The sequence below is a fragment of the Ornithorhynchus anatinus genome, chromosome 3 (assembly GCF_004115215.2).
Source record: "Ornithorhynchus anatinus isolate Pmale09 chromosome 3, mOrnAna1.pri.v4, whole genome shotgun sequence".
Lineage (NCBI taxonomy): Eukaryota > Metazoa > Chordata > Mammalia > Monotremata > Ornithorhynchidae > Ornithorhynchus > Ornithorhynchus anatinus.
In genome coordinates this window covers 119,814,265-119,826,354 of record NC_041730.1, presented here as the reverse complement: position 1 = coordinate 119,826,354, position 12,090 = coordinate 119,814,265, and the positions used below count along the sequence as shown (strand labels likewise).

General features: G+C 41.7%; 1 protein-coding gene across 2 annotated transcripts in view; it reads left to right on the top strand.

The window, feature by feature from the left end:
• ADK (adenosine kinase) overlaps window positions 1-12,090 on the top strand; it is a 505,307-nt gene that overhangs the window by 344,801 nt on the left and 148,416 nt on the right. For both annotated transcript variants that reach the window (XM_029060396.1, XM_029060395.2), the window contains exon 7: window positions 11,374-11,544. In XM_029060396.1, coding sequence (XP_028916229.1) covers window positions 11,374-11,544 — 171 coding nt within the window. The remainder of the gene's footprint in view (window positions 1-11,373; window positions 11,545-12,090) is intronic.

The window sequence follows — 12,090 nt, the reverse complement described above, 5'->3', positions numbered from 1 at the left end:
ATCATCGATGCTAATACTGGCAGTGATCTTTCACAATACACCAAGTTATGCTCATTCAAAGCCTCTTAGTAGAGCAAACATGACCGATTATTTCCTAAAGAAGGATGACTTCAATATGTTTACTGTATAGAAGGATTGGATCCCACCTCAGGATCACAGATAGGGCCCAGAAGTCCCCTCTGCCCCAGAGACTCTGAGCATGTCTTGTCTTATGCTGTCGAGTCATTTCTGACCCATAGCGATGTCACGGACACATCTCTTCCAGAACACCCTGCCTCCATCTGCAATCGTTCTGGTAGTGTATCTATAGAGTTTCCTTGGTAAAAATTCGGAAGTGGTGTACCATTGCCTCCTTCCACACAGTCAACTTGAGCCTCTGCCCTCGACTCTCTCCCGAGCCACTGTTGCCCAGCACAGAGGAATTTTGACTTGTAGCAGATTGCCTTCCACTCGCTAGCTACCACCCAAGCTAGGAATGGAATGGATATGCCTCTGCTTGACTCTCCCTCCCGTAGTCGAGACTGGTAGAGTGCTGGAAACTCTGAACTAGAGAGGATTATTTCTAGCCCATCTTCTGTTCTGAGAAAGAAGTATCTGGATTCTCTTTCTGACCCGCTATTAAACCAGGTTTAGCTTAGAATGTGGGGAGAATTAAGATCTTTCCAACACCATGTTTTTGTTCATTTAATTGAAATGTAGTTCATTTAATTGAAATGTAAAAGTGAGCTCAGAATTCAGGAACAGTTAAGAGCCAGCGGTAGTCTGAGAGCGCTGGCAAATTGTATCCATTGCAGGGAAACACCCCACTAAGGTTAGTGTGACTTTAAATTCCACGTGAATATATAAAACTGCTGCACCATGCAACTTTTTCAAAAGCTTTACTCTGCTGATGACTCTGAGGGAGAAAGCCACTTCCTAGATTGCCGTCTTTTTCAGATTTCTTTTGTCAGTTCCATAATGCCGTATGGCATTCTCCTTACTTTCTACTTTGTCTTCACCTCTTTCCAGACTTCCGCTCCAGTTTTCCTCCTGTTTATATGTCCTATTTCCAATCAATGACATATCGCTTTCCCCGATTTAGGCCTTTAAAATATGTGAGAGGAAATCAGCTTTGCAGTCTTTACTGCCTGTGTTGCTATCATTGGTGTGAAGTGCAGTGTATTGTAACACTGTAATTAGGAAGGCTTTCCAGTAATAAACAAGTAGCTTTAAGCATTACCTTCAATGTAATCAAAGTAACCTTTACAGGATATAAAAGGGGAAAGATGAACTATGGTTGCCTTGGGTTTCCTTTTGGTTTTTTGTTTGTTTAATATATTGCTGGGTTGGGGTTTGGTTTTTTTTGTTGGGGGGCTGCAGGGAGGAAGGGAAGGGTTTGCGTTTTATTTTCTTCTTCCTTTGTTTCCTAATTTATTCCTTTTTTCAACCCCAGAATCTGGCCAGTGTTACTATGGCACCTTACTTGTGGCATGGAAAACAGACAGGCTAATTACACTCTTTGGAGCAGGCAAATAGTGGCATATCATGAGGCATAAGCATCTGGTACTTTCAACACCCAGTATGCATGCCTGAGGAATAGTGCCTTTTAAGGTCGTCTCACAGTTTTCTGAATACTTATCTGGTACGACAAAGCTTTCTTCATTTTTCCTTTCCCTTCGATCGATAGTTGTTTTTGTCACTAAGTTCATATTTAATCTCTTCCCCCTCTGACTCTAATATGCACGCACAGTAAGCAATACAGATTCAACCAATGCTACATTTACTCTATTTCTTTTCTATGAATTGGATTCGGCACACCATCCTCTTTCTTGGCGAATTCACCCTGATGAAAAACAGTTTAAAATTGGATTAAAGGGCATTTTTATTTCCTTTTGAATGTATCATTATGATATTATTAGTTGATGTCAGTTACTTATGTTTAGTTCCCTATACATTGCTAATGAATTGTAATGGATGAAGATTCCTTAGGCTCCTGATGCTTTTAAAATTATTTTTATTGGAAATCAAAAATGTATCTGCTATCTAAACCAGAAAAGATTAACTTACAAGCCCACACTCCGAAATAATCATAGAGGTCGGAGGCAAAAACTCTAGTTAAATTCTTTAACATTGTTTAGTCTGTAGCTTGCAAAATATTAACCTCAAGTCACTTAGGACCACAATGGAGGGCAGCAAAGGAGATAATTTGTTTTTCTTTAATTCCATTAAGCCATTTAGTTTCTAACATTTGACCACAGTCCTTTCGGGGAAAAATATCATGGGAAATGCAGGCTTTCAGTTGATCAGGAGTGGACGTTAGCTTTTGAAAATGGTGGCCATTCCAATATGTGGGATGAACAAAGAAATGGGAGGAGTAGAAGTCCAAGGAGGGCAGGGAATATGTCTCCTAACTCTGTTGTACTACACTCTTTGAAGTGCTTAGTATAGAGCTCCTCACGTAGTAAGCACTTAATATATGCCATTGATCAATTGAAGAGGAGGAAAGGGAATTATCAAGCACCCCACTGGGTGCAGTGCACTGTGCTAAGGGCATTGCCACTGCCAGGGCTATTGGACTATGGCTGTCACCAAACTTTTGTCATCCTGACTCCCTCCCCGCCCTGCAGCTTCCAGATCTGTGGAGAGCCTGCATTAAAAGCCAAAGTGGCTACAGAAAATATTGGGGTGGAATATTCGCTTGGGTGTCTGGAATAACTTTTGAGACTTGAAAGAATTGTTGCCCCCCAGAAGTAAACATTGTTGCTCCAGCCCCAGCTTGGTTTTCAAACCTCTTCTACATGAGTTGTTGCCCTTTGGCCTAGGTCTCATTGCCACATTGGATCTAGTCTTTCAGCTACTCTCCCAAAAGATATACACAGTATCTTCTTTTATCTATTAGAGTTTCATTAATAGAATGTCAATTAGGTAGCAGAATCTTTCAGCAACTTTCCCTGCCTCTATTAACCCAGCTGTGTGTAAGGATTTCCCTGGCTTCATGAAGCTAATCCTAGCCCTTTTCAGGCTAGGGCCAATCCAGAGTTGTATTGACGCTTGTAAGCCTGGGCATGTTATCTTCTTGCCTCTGTACTTTTAGAGTGCAGTTTCATCACAGATGGCTGCCTAAAGGTTTTTTGATGATGCATGTGGACTGTTGAATTGGGTGCATTTCCTAGGAAAAGAGAAGTGTAGTTTCTGGGTTCTTTATTGCATCTTCTAGCATGACTACATAACATAAGTCAATTAAGATGACCTTTTAAATGATGGTGTTTTATTCCATCGTTGAAAGGTCAGTTGATATTAGCCTGTTAGATCACCTCTAGGTAGTCAGAGCTATTAATTCATTCATTCTATTGTATTTATTGAGAGCTTACTGCACGCAGAGCACTGTACTAAGTTCAGCAACAAAGAGAGACAATCCCTGCCCACAAAAGGCTCAGGTTGGACGCAGTCCTTGTCCGACATGATGATGATAATTATGGAATTTGTAAAGCGCTTACTATTTGCTAAGCACTGGGGTAGATACAAGGTAATCAGGTTGTCACACAGTCCTAATCCCCATTTCACGGATGCGGTAACTGAGGCACAGAGAAGTTAAGTGACTCACCCAAGGTCACACAGCAGACAAGTGGCAGAGTCGTGATTAGAACCCACATTCTCTGACTCCCAGGCCCGTGTTCTTGCCACTAGAGCATGCTGCTCCCACAGCCTGAATAAAAGAGAAAGAGAGAAGGAATGTGAGAAAGGGATCCAGATGGTTCAGAAAGTTGCAGTCCTTCTATAGCTGTTGGCTGAAAATAACATAATGTAATGGTATTCCATTGAGTGCTTACTATGTGGTAAATTCAACGGTTGGCACAAGATAAATCAGATTGGATTTGGGATTAGAGTATGGGGGAGGGAGAAACAAGTATTCTATCCTAAATCAGTTGTATTTACTGAGCGCTTACTGTGTCCAGAGCATTGTATTAAGTATGTGGAAGAGTACAATATAACAGAGTTGGTAGACACATACCCTGCCCACAAGGAGCTTGCAGTCTAGAGCAGGAGGCAGACAATAACATAAATAAGTAAATAAATTACATCTGTGGATATAAGTGCTGTGGGACTGAGGGTGGGGGTGAATAAAGGGTAAAAATCCAAGTGTAGTTGTGGAAACCGAAGCATAAGAAAGTTAGTTGACCTATCCAAAGTGATGGAATAAGCAAGTGGAGGATCTGGAATTAGAGCCTCATGACATACTATCGTGCTCTTCCTACTAAGTCATGCCACCTCTATACTGCCTGGGGGGGTGAGGAGTGGGGAAGAATTGTGATTTGGGCACAAAATGTGAAATGTGTTCTGTAGCCAGTTAAGAAGGATAGTGACTTGAAACCTGCCAAGAGTGAGGAGCAGTATGATGCCACAGCAGTTTCTGCAGTAGACCTTCTCACCTTTCTAGAAGATTCCAGTAATTGTGGCATTAACCTTTTTCAATTTTTTCATTATCACATTATTCCCAAAATGTTTTAGTCGGGAGAGGGCTTGCTTTCCTCCAGTAAAGGCTTTGTCCAAGTTAGTATAAACCAGTTTGGGATAAACACATTAATCAGCAAGGAACTATTCTTAAGTACATCCAGTGCAGGTGGCAAGTTGGTTGTATCATCAGTTTCTACAGTGTGGTTCATGTTCTTGTTGTTTCCTGCTTAGATTACTGTATTGGCCTCCTCACTGACCTCCATGCCTCCAACTTCTCCCCTCTTCAATTTAGGTAGCCTACACTCCACAGCTAAGATCATCTTCCTTAAGCGTCGTTCTGTTCACCTCTCTCCCCCTCCCCCAAAACCTCCAATGGCTGTCCATTTCCCCGCTCATCAAACAAAAACCCCCAACAATTGGCTTCAAGCCTCTCCATCCACCCTCTTCACCCACTGCTCTGTCTGCTGTGTGACTTTGGGCAAGTCACTTTGCTTTTGTGCCTCAATTACCTCATTTGTAAAATTGGGATTCAGCCTGTGAGCCCCACGTGGGTCAGAGACTGTGTCCAACCCGATTTGCTTGTATCCACCCCAGGACTCACTACAGTGCCTGGCACATAGTAAGGGTTTAACAAATACAATTATTGTTAGTATTATTTTTAGCCTGCCTCTGTACACTAATTCGAAATGAACCATCTACTTGTAACTTTCTTTCTGCTCTCCTAGTTCTGACTCCATGCTCACACCCTCCCTACTGTCTCTCCCTCCAAATCCACCAGGTTATAGTTCTCCCCGTCCCCCTGCCCCAGTAAGCGTTCAGTAAATTCCATTGACTGATAGATCAAATCATTCCTAAAACTTAACTTCCTCCAGGAAAGCCTTCCTACATGTAGAGCACTCGAAACACTCGGGGGCATAATGGTGGTGTCCTCCATCATAACAGATGAACCTTGGACCTCCAGTTGCAGGGCCAGGGACCTGTGCAAATGAAAGGATTCTCCTGCTCGCAGCTTGCACAGCATCTCTTGCTCTCTCTTATCCCTTCCAGGAATTTCTTCATCCGAGTTAGCAGGCTCCAGGCAGAGTAAGGACTAGAACAAGCTCGTCTCCCTCTAGACTATAAGCTACTTGTGGGAAAGGAACATTTCTAGCAACTCTGTTATGTTGTACTCTCCCAAGTGCTTAGTACAGTGCTCTGCATCAGGTATGCGCCCAGTAAATATGATTGATTCCTAGAGTGATAAATCAGTGGCATTTATTGAGAACTTACTTTGTGCAGATCACTGTACTAAGTGTACTTCTATAATAATGTTGGTATTTGTTTAGCGCTTACTATGTGCGGAGCAATGTTCTAAGTGCTGGAGTAGAAACAGGGTCATCAGGTTGTCCCACGTGAGGCTCACAGTCTTAATCCCCATTTTACAGATGAGGTAACTGAGACACAGAGAAGTTAAGTGACGTGCCCACAGTCATACAGCTGACAAGTGGCCGAGTCGGGATTCAAACTCATGACCTCTGACTCCCAAGTCCGTGCTCTTTCCCCTGAGCCACGCTGCTGTACACTGTACATTGTACCAAAAGCAGTGTGGTCCAGTGGATAAAGCATGGGCTTGGGAAGCAGAAGGACCTGGGTTCTAATCCCGGCTCTGGCACTTGTCTGCTGTTTGACCTTGGGTAGGTCACTTAACTTCTTTGGGCCACAATTACCTCATCTGTAAAATGGGGATGAAGACCATGAGCCCCGTGTGGGATATGGACTTTGTCCAACCTAATTCATTTGTATTTACCCCAGGGCTTAGAACAGTGCTTGACACATAGTAAGTGCTTAACAAATGCCATCATTACCATTATTATTACTGTTACTTGGAGGAGGCAATACATTACAGTGCTCTGCACATAGTAAGCGCTCAATAAATATGATTGACTTGAATGAATGAATCAGAGTTGGTGGACACAGTCCATGTCCACAAGGAGCCTACAGTCTAGACGAAAAGACAGACATTAATATAAATTCCACATATGAACATAACTGCTGTGCAGCTGAAGGTGAGGTGAATACCAAGTGCTTCTTTTCATATAAATCACCTTTTTTAAACATACTTACATAGACAACACATTATGTAAGTATGTTTAAAAAAGGTGATTTATATGAAAAGAAGGCACTGGAAAATTAAAATAGGTTAAATTGTGAGGTCTACCTTAAAAACAGGTTGGGCTTGGTTTGTTTATGACTTTACTGTACAAGAGTTGAAATACAAGTCCCACTATCTGTAGCACAATATCCCTGTGTTGGATTTAAAAGTGACCACACAACCCTGGAAGAAAGCCTGAATTAGTCCCTAAGAGCATAAATACTACTCTGCCCCTTAAATTACAATCAGATGTATTTTGGCAAAGATCAAAGTTTTCACCCGAAATTGGTGAGAAGACTAATTATTTCACCAGGTTACTATTTATGTAGACCACTCTACAGCTATCTGTGGTTGATCCAGAGCTGGCAATGTGCTAGCTCTGAGAGGTTTCCATTTTATGCTGGAACAGTTTTAAAAGAAAGAAAATTTTTTTTAAATGCTATAAACTCTGTTCATTAAATGAAACACTAAAAGCCTGTACAAATTATGTGTAAACAAGATATCATATTTACTATTCTTTTGTCCCAAATTTTCAAGAATAGCGAAGAATCATCTTGAATACTGCACACAATTTGTAAAAGACACTTTGGTGAAAGATATCATTAAGTTGGTTTGTTTTTTTTGAAATTTTAGGATTTGCATAAGAAAACTTCCTACCTTTACCAGTCCCTCTTGATTTTTAGTAAAGAACTGGATCAGAACTCAGATGATGAGAAAATGTTATATAGACCAGGGAATAGGACTTTTACTATTGTGCTTATTATTTTGGCACACTAGCAAAGTAAGGCATTTAAAATCCATTTTTCTAGTTCCTTTGGACTGTCAATCTTCCAGGCTGGATCCTGCCACAAATGGCAGGGAGAGCTTGTACCAAATGCACCAAAGGACTGGATAAATCTGATTTTTAATTTTATCATTCCTGTTAGGAAAAATAGATAGCCCTTTCTTATGGCATTTGTTAAGTGCTATATGCCAGGTGCTGTTCCAAGAGCTGGAGTAGATACAAGATAGGCTGGACACGGTTCCTACCTCACATGGGGCTCACCGTCTTCAGAGGGAGGAGAATTTAGTCCCCATTTTACAGATGAGGAAACCGAGGCACAGTGCAGTTAAACGACTTGCCCAAGGTTGCACAGTAGTGGTGAAACTGAGTTTATAACCCAGGTCCTCTGACTCCCAGGCCTGTGCTCTTTCCTGAAAGCCATGCTACTTCTTAGCCCTTTGTTCATCACTAAGCAATTCATTGTTATTTTTGTTATTTTCTGAAGGAAACTGGGTCTTTTCCGTTCTGTTTTTGCATGATCTAATTTCTCTCAGCCTACACAGAATAAGCACTCCCGCTTTTACCCTTTTTTTAGAATCCATGTCTGGAGCTGCGTAAGACAAATCCATTGCCAGGTTGAAAAATATTCACATGCTTCTTAATGGTACTAATGATATTTGAATTGTTAGTCAGCTAATGTTAGAGTGTTTAATAATATAATTTTTATTGCAATTCAGTGCATAAGGACTTAAAAGTGCTAGATTGAAGTTGTCCGGGTAGGGGATTTTTGTCTCTAGCTCCTCTTTAGGGGGGCTGGCAGCCCTGTTCTCCCCACCCTCACCCCATTGTTCCTGTGATCAGCTTCTAGGCCTGCTCTGAAGCCAACAGGTTTTGGAAAGATCATTCAATCAATCAGTCAATTCAATTGATTGGAATTCATTGCGTGCTTAAGATGCAAAAAGCACTGGTCAAAACACTTGTACAGTAGATAGTGTTGAGCAGAAAAGCCCCAATGTGGAATCTCCCAGGAAATCTCCGTACAAAATCTACCCTCTAGGTAGGGATTGTCTCCATCTGTTGCCAAATTGTACTTTCCAAGCACTTAGTTCCATGCTCTGCACATAGTAAGCTCTCAATAAATATGAATGAATGAATGAATGAATGAATGAATGAATGAATGAATGAATGAAAACCCCCAAAGGAGTCTCTCAGAATATCTCTGCCCTGACTATATTTTCAGGACCAAATATGACTTTCCCCGTCCTTGACGTGAACCTGATTGAAGCCTGAAAAGGACTGAAATTCCAAGATCTGGCTAGCACAAACCCATACAGTGTAGTGAGAACTGGTAAATGGACAAGGGTCCTTTAAACGTTGCTACAGACCTCTGGCCTGCATATTCAGTTCAGTGGATTCCCTTAGCAGCGGTTGGGAAGGTATTTTAGCTTTCTCCTTTGTTCTGGTTTTAACTCTTAGATGGAAAGCCAGAAAAATGATGGAAATCATCCTGACTTTATTTCCCTTGAGCTGTCGGAGTGCCTGTTAATAAATCTGGAAGGCTCAAAACTGACCCAGTCGATAGCATTTATTAAGGCCTGCTTTGAGCAGAACACTGTACTAGGGCCCTGTACACTAGACTTAGTAGACATGACCCACCTTCATGGAGCTTGCAGTTGAACAGAGGAGACGGACATTAAATAATGTAGAGATAGGAGAAGGGATAAAAGGGATATGTGTATGAGTTAGTGTTGAAGTAACGGGGTATTTAAGATGTGCTGTGGCAGGCTGAGAGAACACAGTTCCTTATTCATTCAATCATTTATTGAGCGTTTACTTTGTGCAAAGCACTGTAACTTGGGAGAGTACAATACAACAACAGACACATTCTCTGCCCACAATCAGCTTACAATCTAGAGAGGGAGACAGACATCAATATAAATAAATAAACAAATAAGTAAATGAATACTATATACATATGCTGTAGGGATGGGAGGGAGGATAAATGAAGGAAGCAAGTCAGGGTGATGCAGAAGGGAGTGGGAGAAGAACAGGAGAGGGCTTATCAGGGAAGGCTTCTTGAATGAGATAGGGCATAGGCCTAGGAGTCAGAAGGACTTGGGTTGCTCTGTCACCTTGGGCAAGTCACTTAACTTCTCTGGGCCTCAGTTACCTCATCTGTAAAATGGAGATTAAGACCCCGAGTCCCATTGGGTCAGGGACTGTTTCCAACCTGATTAGCTTGTACCTATCCCATAGCTTAGCGCAGTGCCTGGCACATAGTAAGCGCTCAACAAATATCATAAAAAGTGCTAAATCAATTGAGCATTTATTGAGCACTTACTCTGTGTCAAGTTGTACTAGACTCTTGGGAAAATATCACGTAGTTAGTAGACACCTTCCCTGCTCTCGAGGAGCCTATGATCTTGTGGATGCAGCAGACACTAAAATAAATTACAGGGCAGACATATTTATTCTGTCTATATAAAGAGAGATGTAGACTGTAAATGCACATACATAAATGAACAGCTATTTACCTATATAATAATGTTGGTATTTGTTAAACTCTTACTCCGTGCAGAGAACTGTTCCAAGCGCTGGGGAGGATACAGGATAATCAGGTTGTCCCACGTGAGGCTCACAGTCTTAATCCCCATTTTTCAGATGAGGGAACTGAGGCACAGAGAAGTGAAGTGACTTGCCCACAGTCACACAGCTGACAAGAGGCAGAGCCAGGATATGAACCCATGACCTCTGACTCCCAATCGCGGGCTCTTTCCACTCACCCACACTGCTTACAGTCTATATCTCCATTCATTCATTCATGCAGTTATATTTATTGAGCTCTTCCTGTGTACAGAGCACTGTATTAAGTGCTTGGAAGGTACTATTCAGCAACAGATAGAGACAATCCCTACCCAACAACCGGCTCACAGTCCAGAAGGAAGGGAGACAGACAACAAAACAAAACAAGTAGAGAGACATCAATAGCATGAAAATAGATAGAGAATTTTAGATATATGCACATCATTAATAAAATAGAATAATAAATATGTACAAATATACACAAGTGCTGTGGGGCGGGGAGGGGGTAGAGCAGAGGAAAGGAGTAGGGGCGATGAGGAGGGGAGGAGGAGCAGAGGAAAAGGGGGGGCTCAGTCCAGGAAGGCCTCCTGGAGGAGAGGAAATGACCATAAGCTCACTGTGGGCAGGATGCTTGTCAACCAACTCTGTTATACTGTATATTCCGAAGTGCTTAGTATGGGGTTCTGAACCCAGTAAATACTCAGTAAATGTAATTGACTGGTTGTTATATCTGTATCAATATATCTATATGCAGAGGTGTATAGATAGGTATAGATAACTGGAGGAGATTCGAAATTCATTTGAGAGGTCCTCTGGAAGGAGATGTGATTTCAGAAGGGCTTTTGAAGATGGGGTGAGCCGTGGTCTCTGCTCTATCTCTCCCCAACCTCTCAGTGATTTCATGTACTCCTGCAGCATTAGTCACCAGCTAAATGCCAGGGACCCTACTTCGATTTGGTTCTTCTTCAAATCTCCTTTGGAATCCAGATTTGGATTTCCACCATTCAAGCAATGGTATTTATAGTCAATAAAATGTTTGGCTCTGGCTGTTCTTCAGGACTCAGTGTGAGGCCTGTTTTCAGGATGGCTTTCCCAGGCAACCAATAGATAGCATTCCCTCTGGCTTACTTTCTTTGGGTTCATGAGCCTTTCAGGTGATTGCTGCTTTAAATTCAAATTTGCTTTCAAACTTTATCTTCATTCTACAAGTGTCTATGTATTTTGTGGGCACTGAGGGCATTTTAGCAAGCTAATAAAGAATACTGCTCACTATCTGCTAATGTCATGGGAAAGTTCTGTGGAAATCTCTTCTAGACATGACTCTCTCTTCCCAGGTAATCATATTGCAGTGGTATTTTATACCTTTTTGTGTGGATCTATATATGCTGCCTTTTTTATTCTTACGAGCAGCATGTATTGAGAATGTGTTTCTAATTAGCATTCACTTGGTTCTTCTTTGCAGGGCTTTTTCCTTACTGTTTCACCAGAAGCAATATTGAAAGTGGCTAACCATGCTGCCGAAAACAACAAGCTCTTCACTTTGAATCTTTCTGCTCCGTTTATTAGCCAGTTCTTCAAGGAGCCCATGATGAAAGTGTTCCCTTACATTGACATCCTTTTTGGAAATGAGACGGTGAGTTACCATTTTAAAATCTGTTTGCGTGTGGTATGTTTCATGAATATCTGCATACATCTTAAAGCCAGGTCTAAATGCTCCAAGATTTGTTTATTTTTCATTATAAATATACCAAACGGCTCCCTGGAACCCTTTTTATTAGATTTCTACCCTGTGTTTCCATTTTTGTTGTTGTTTTTGTATTACAGCCTGGCCAGTGTGCAAAGTAAACATTTTCAGCACTGTACTAAATGCATGGTAGACACGATCCCTTCCCTCAAGGAGCTTACAGGCTTATTTTGTGCCTGTCTGCCCCACTAGATTGTACTCTTTCAGGTGCCTAGTCAGATGCTCTCAATGGGATCTCAGTGGACTCTCAATAAATACTAGTATTCGTCGACTTAAATTATGGATAAGAGTGAAGACCAGCATGAGGTGTGAATGAGTAAGTGCGAAAATAGTAGCGTGGGTGTGTCAGTATGTGCTGAAGTGCTAAAGGAGGTGGCACCGAACTTCTGAGATTGGTCACTGGGACGATATGAAATGGGTGAAGAAAATGTTGTT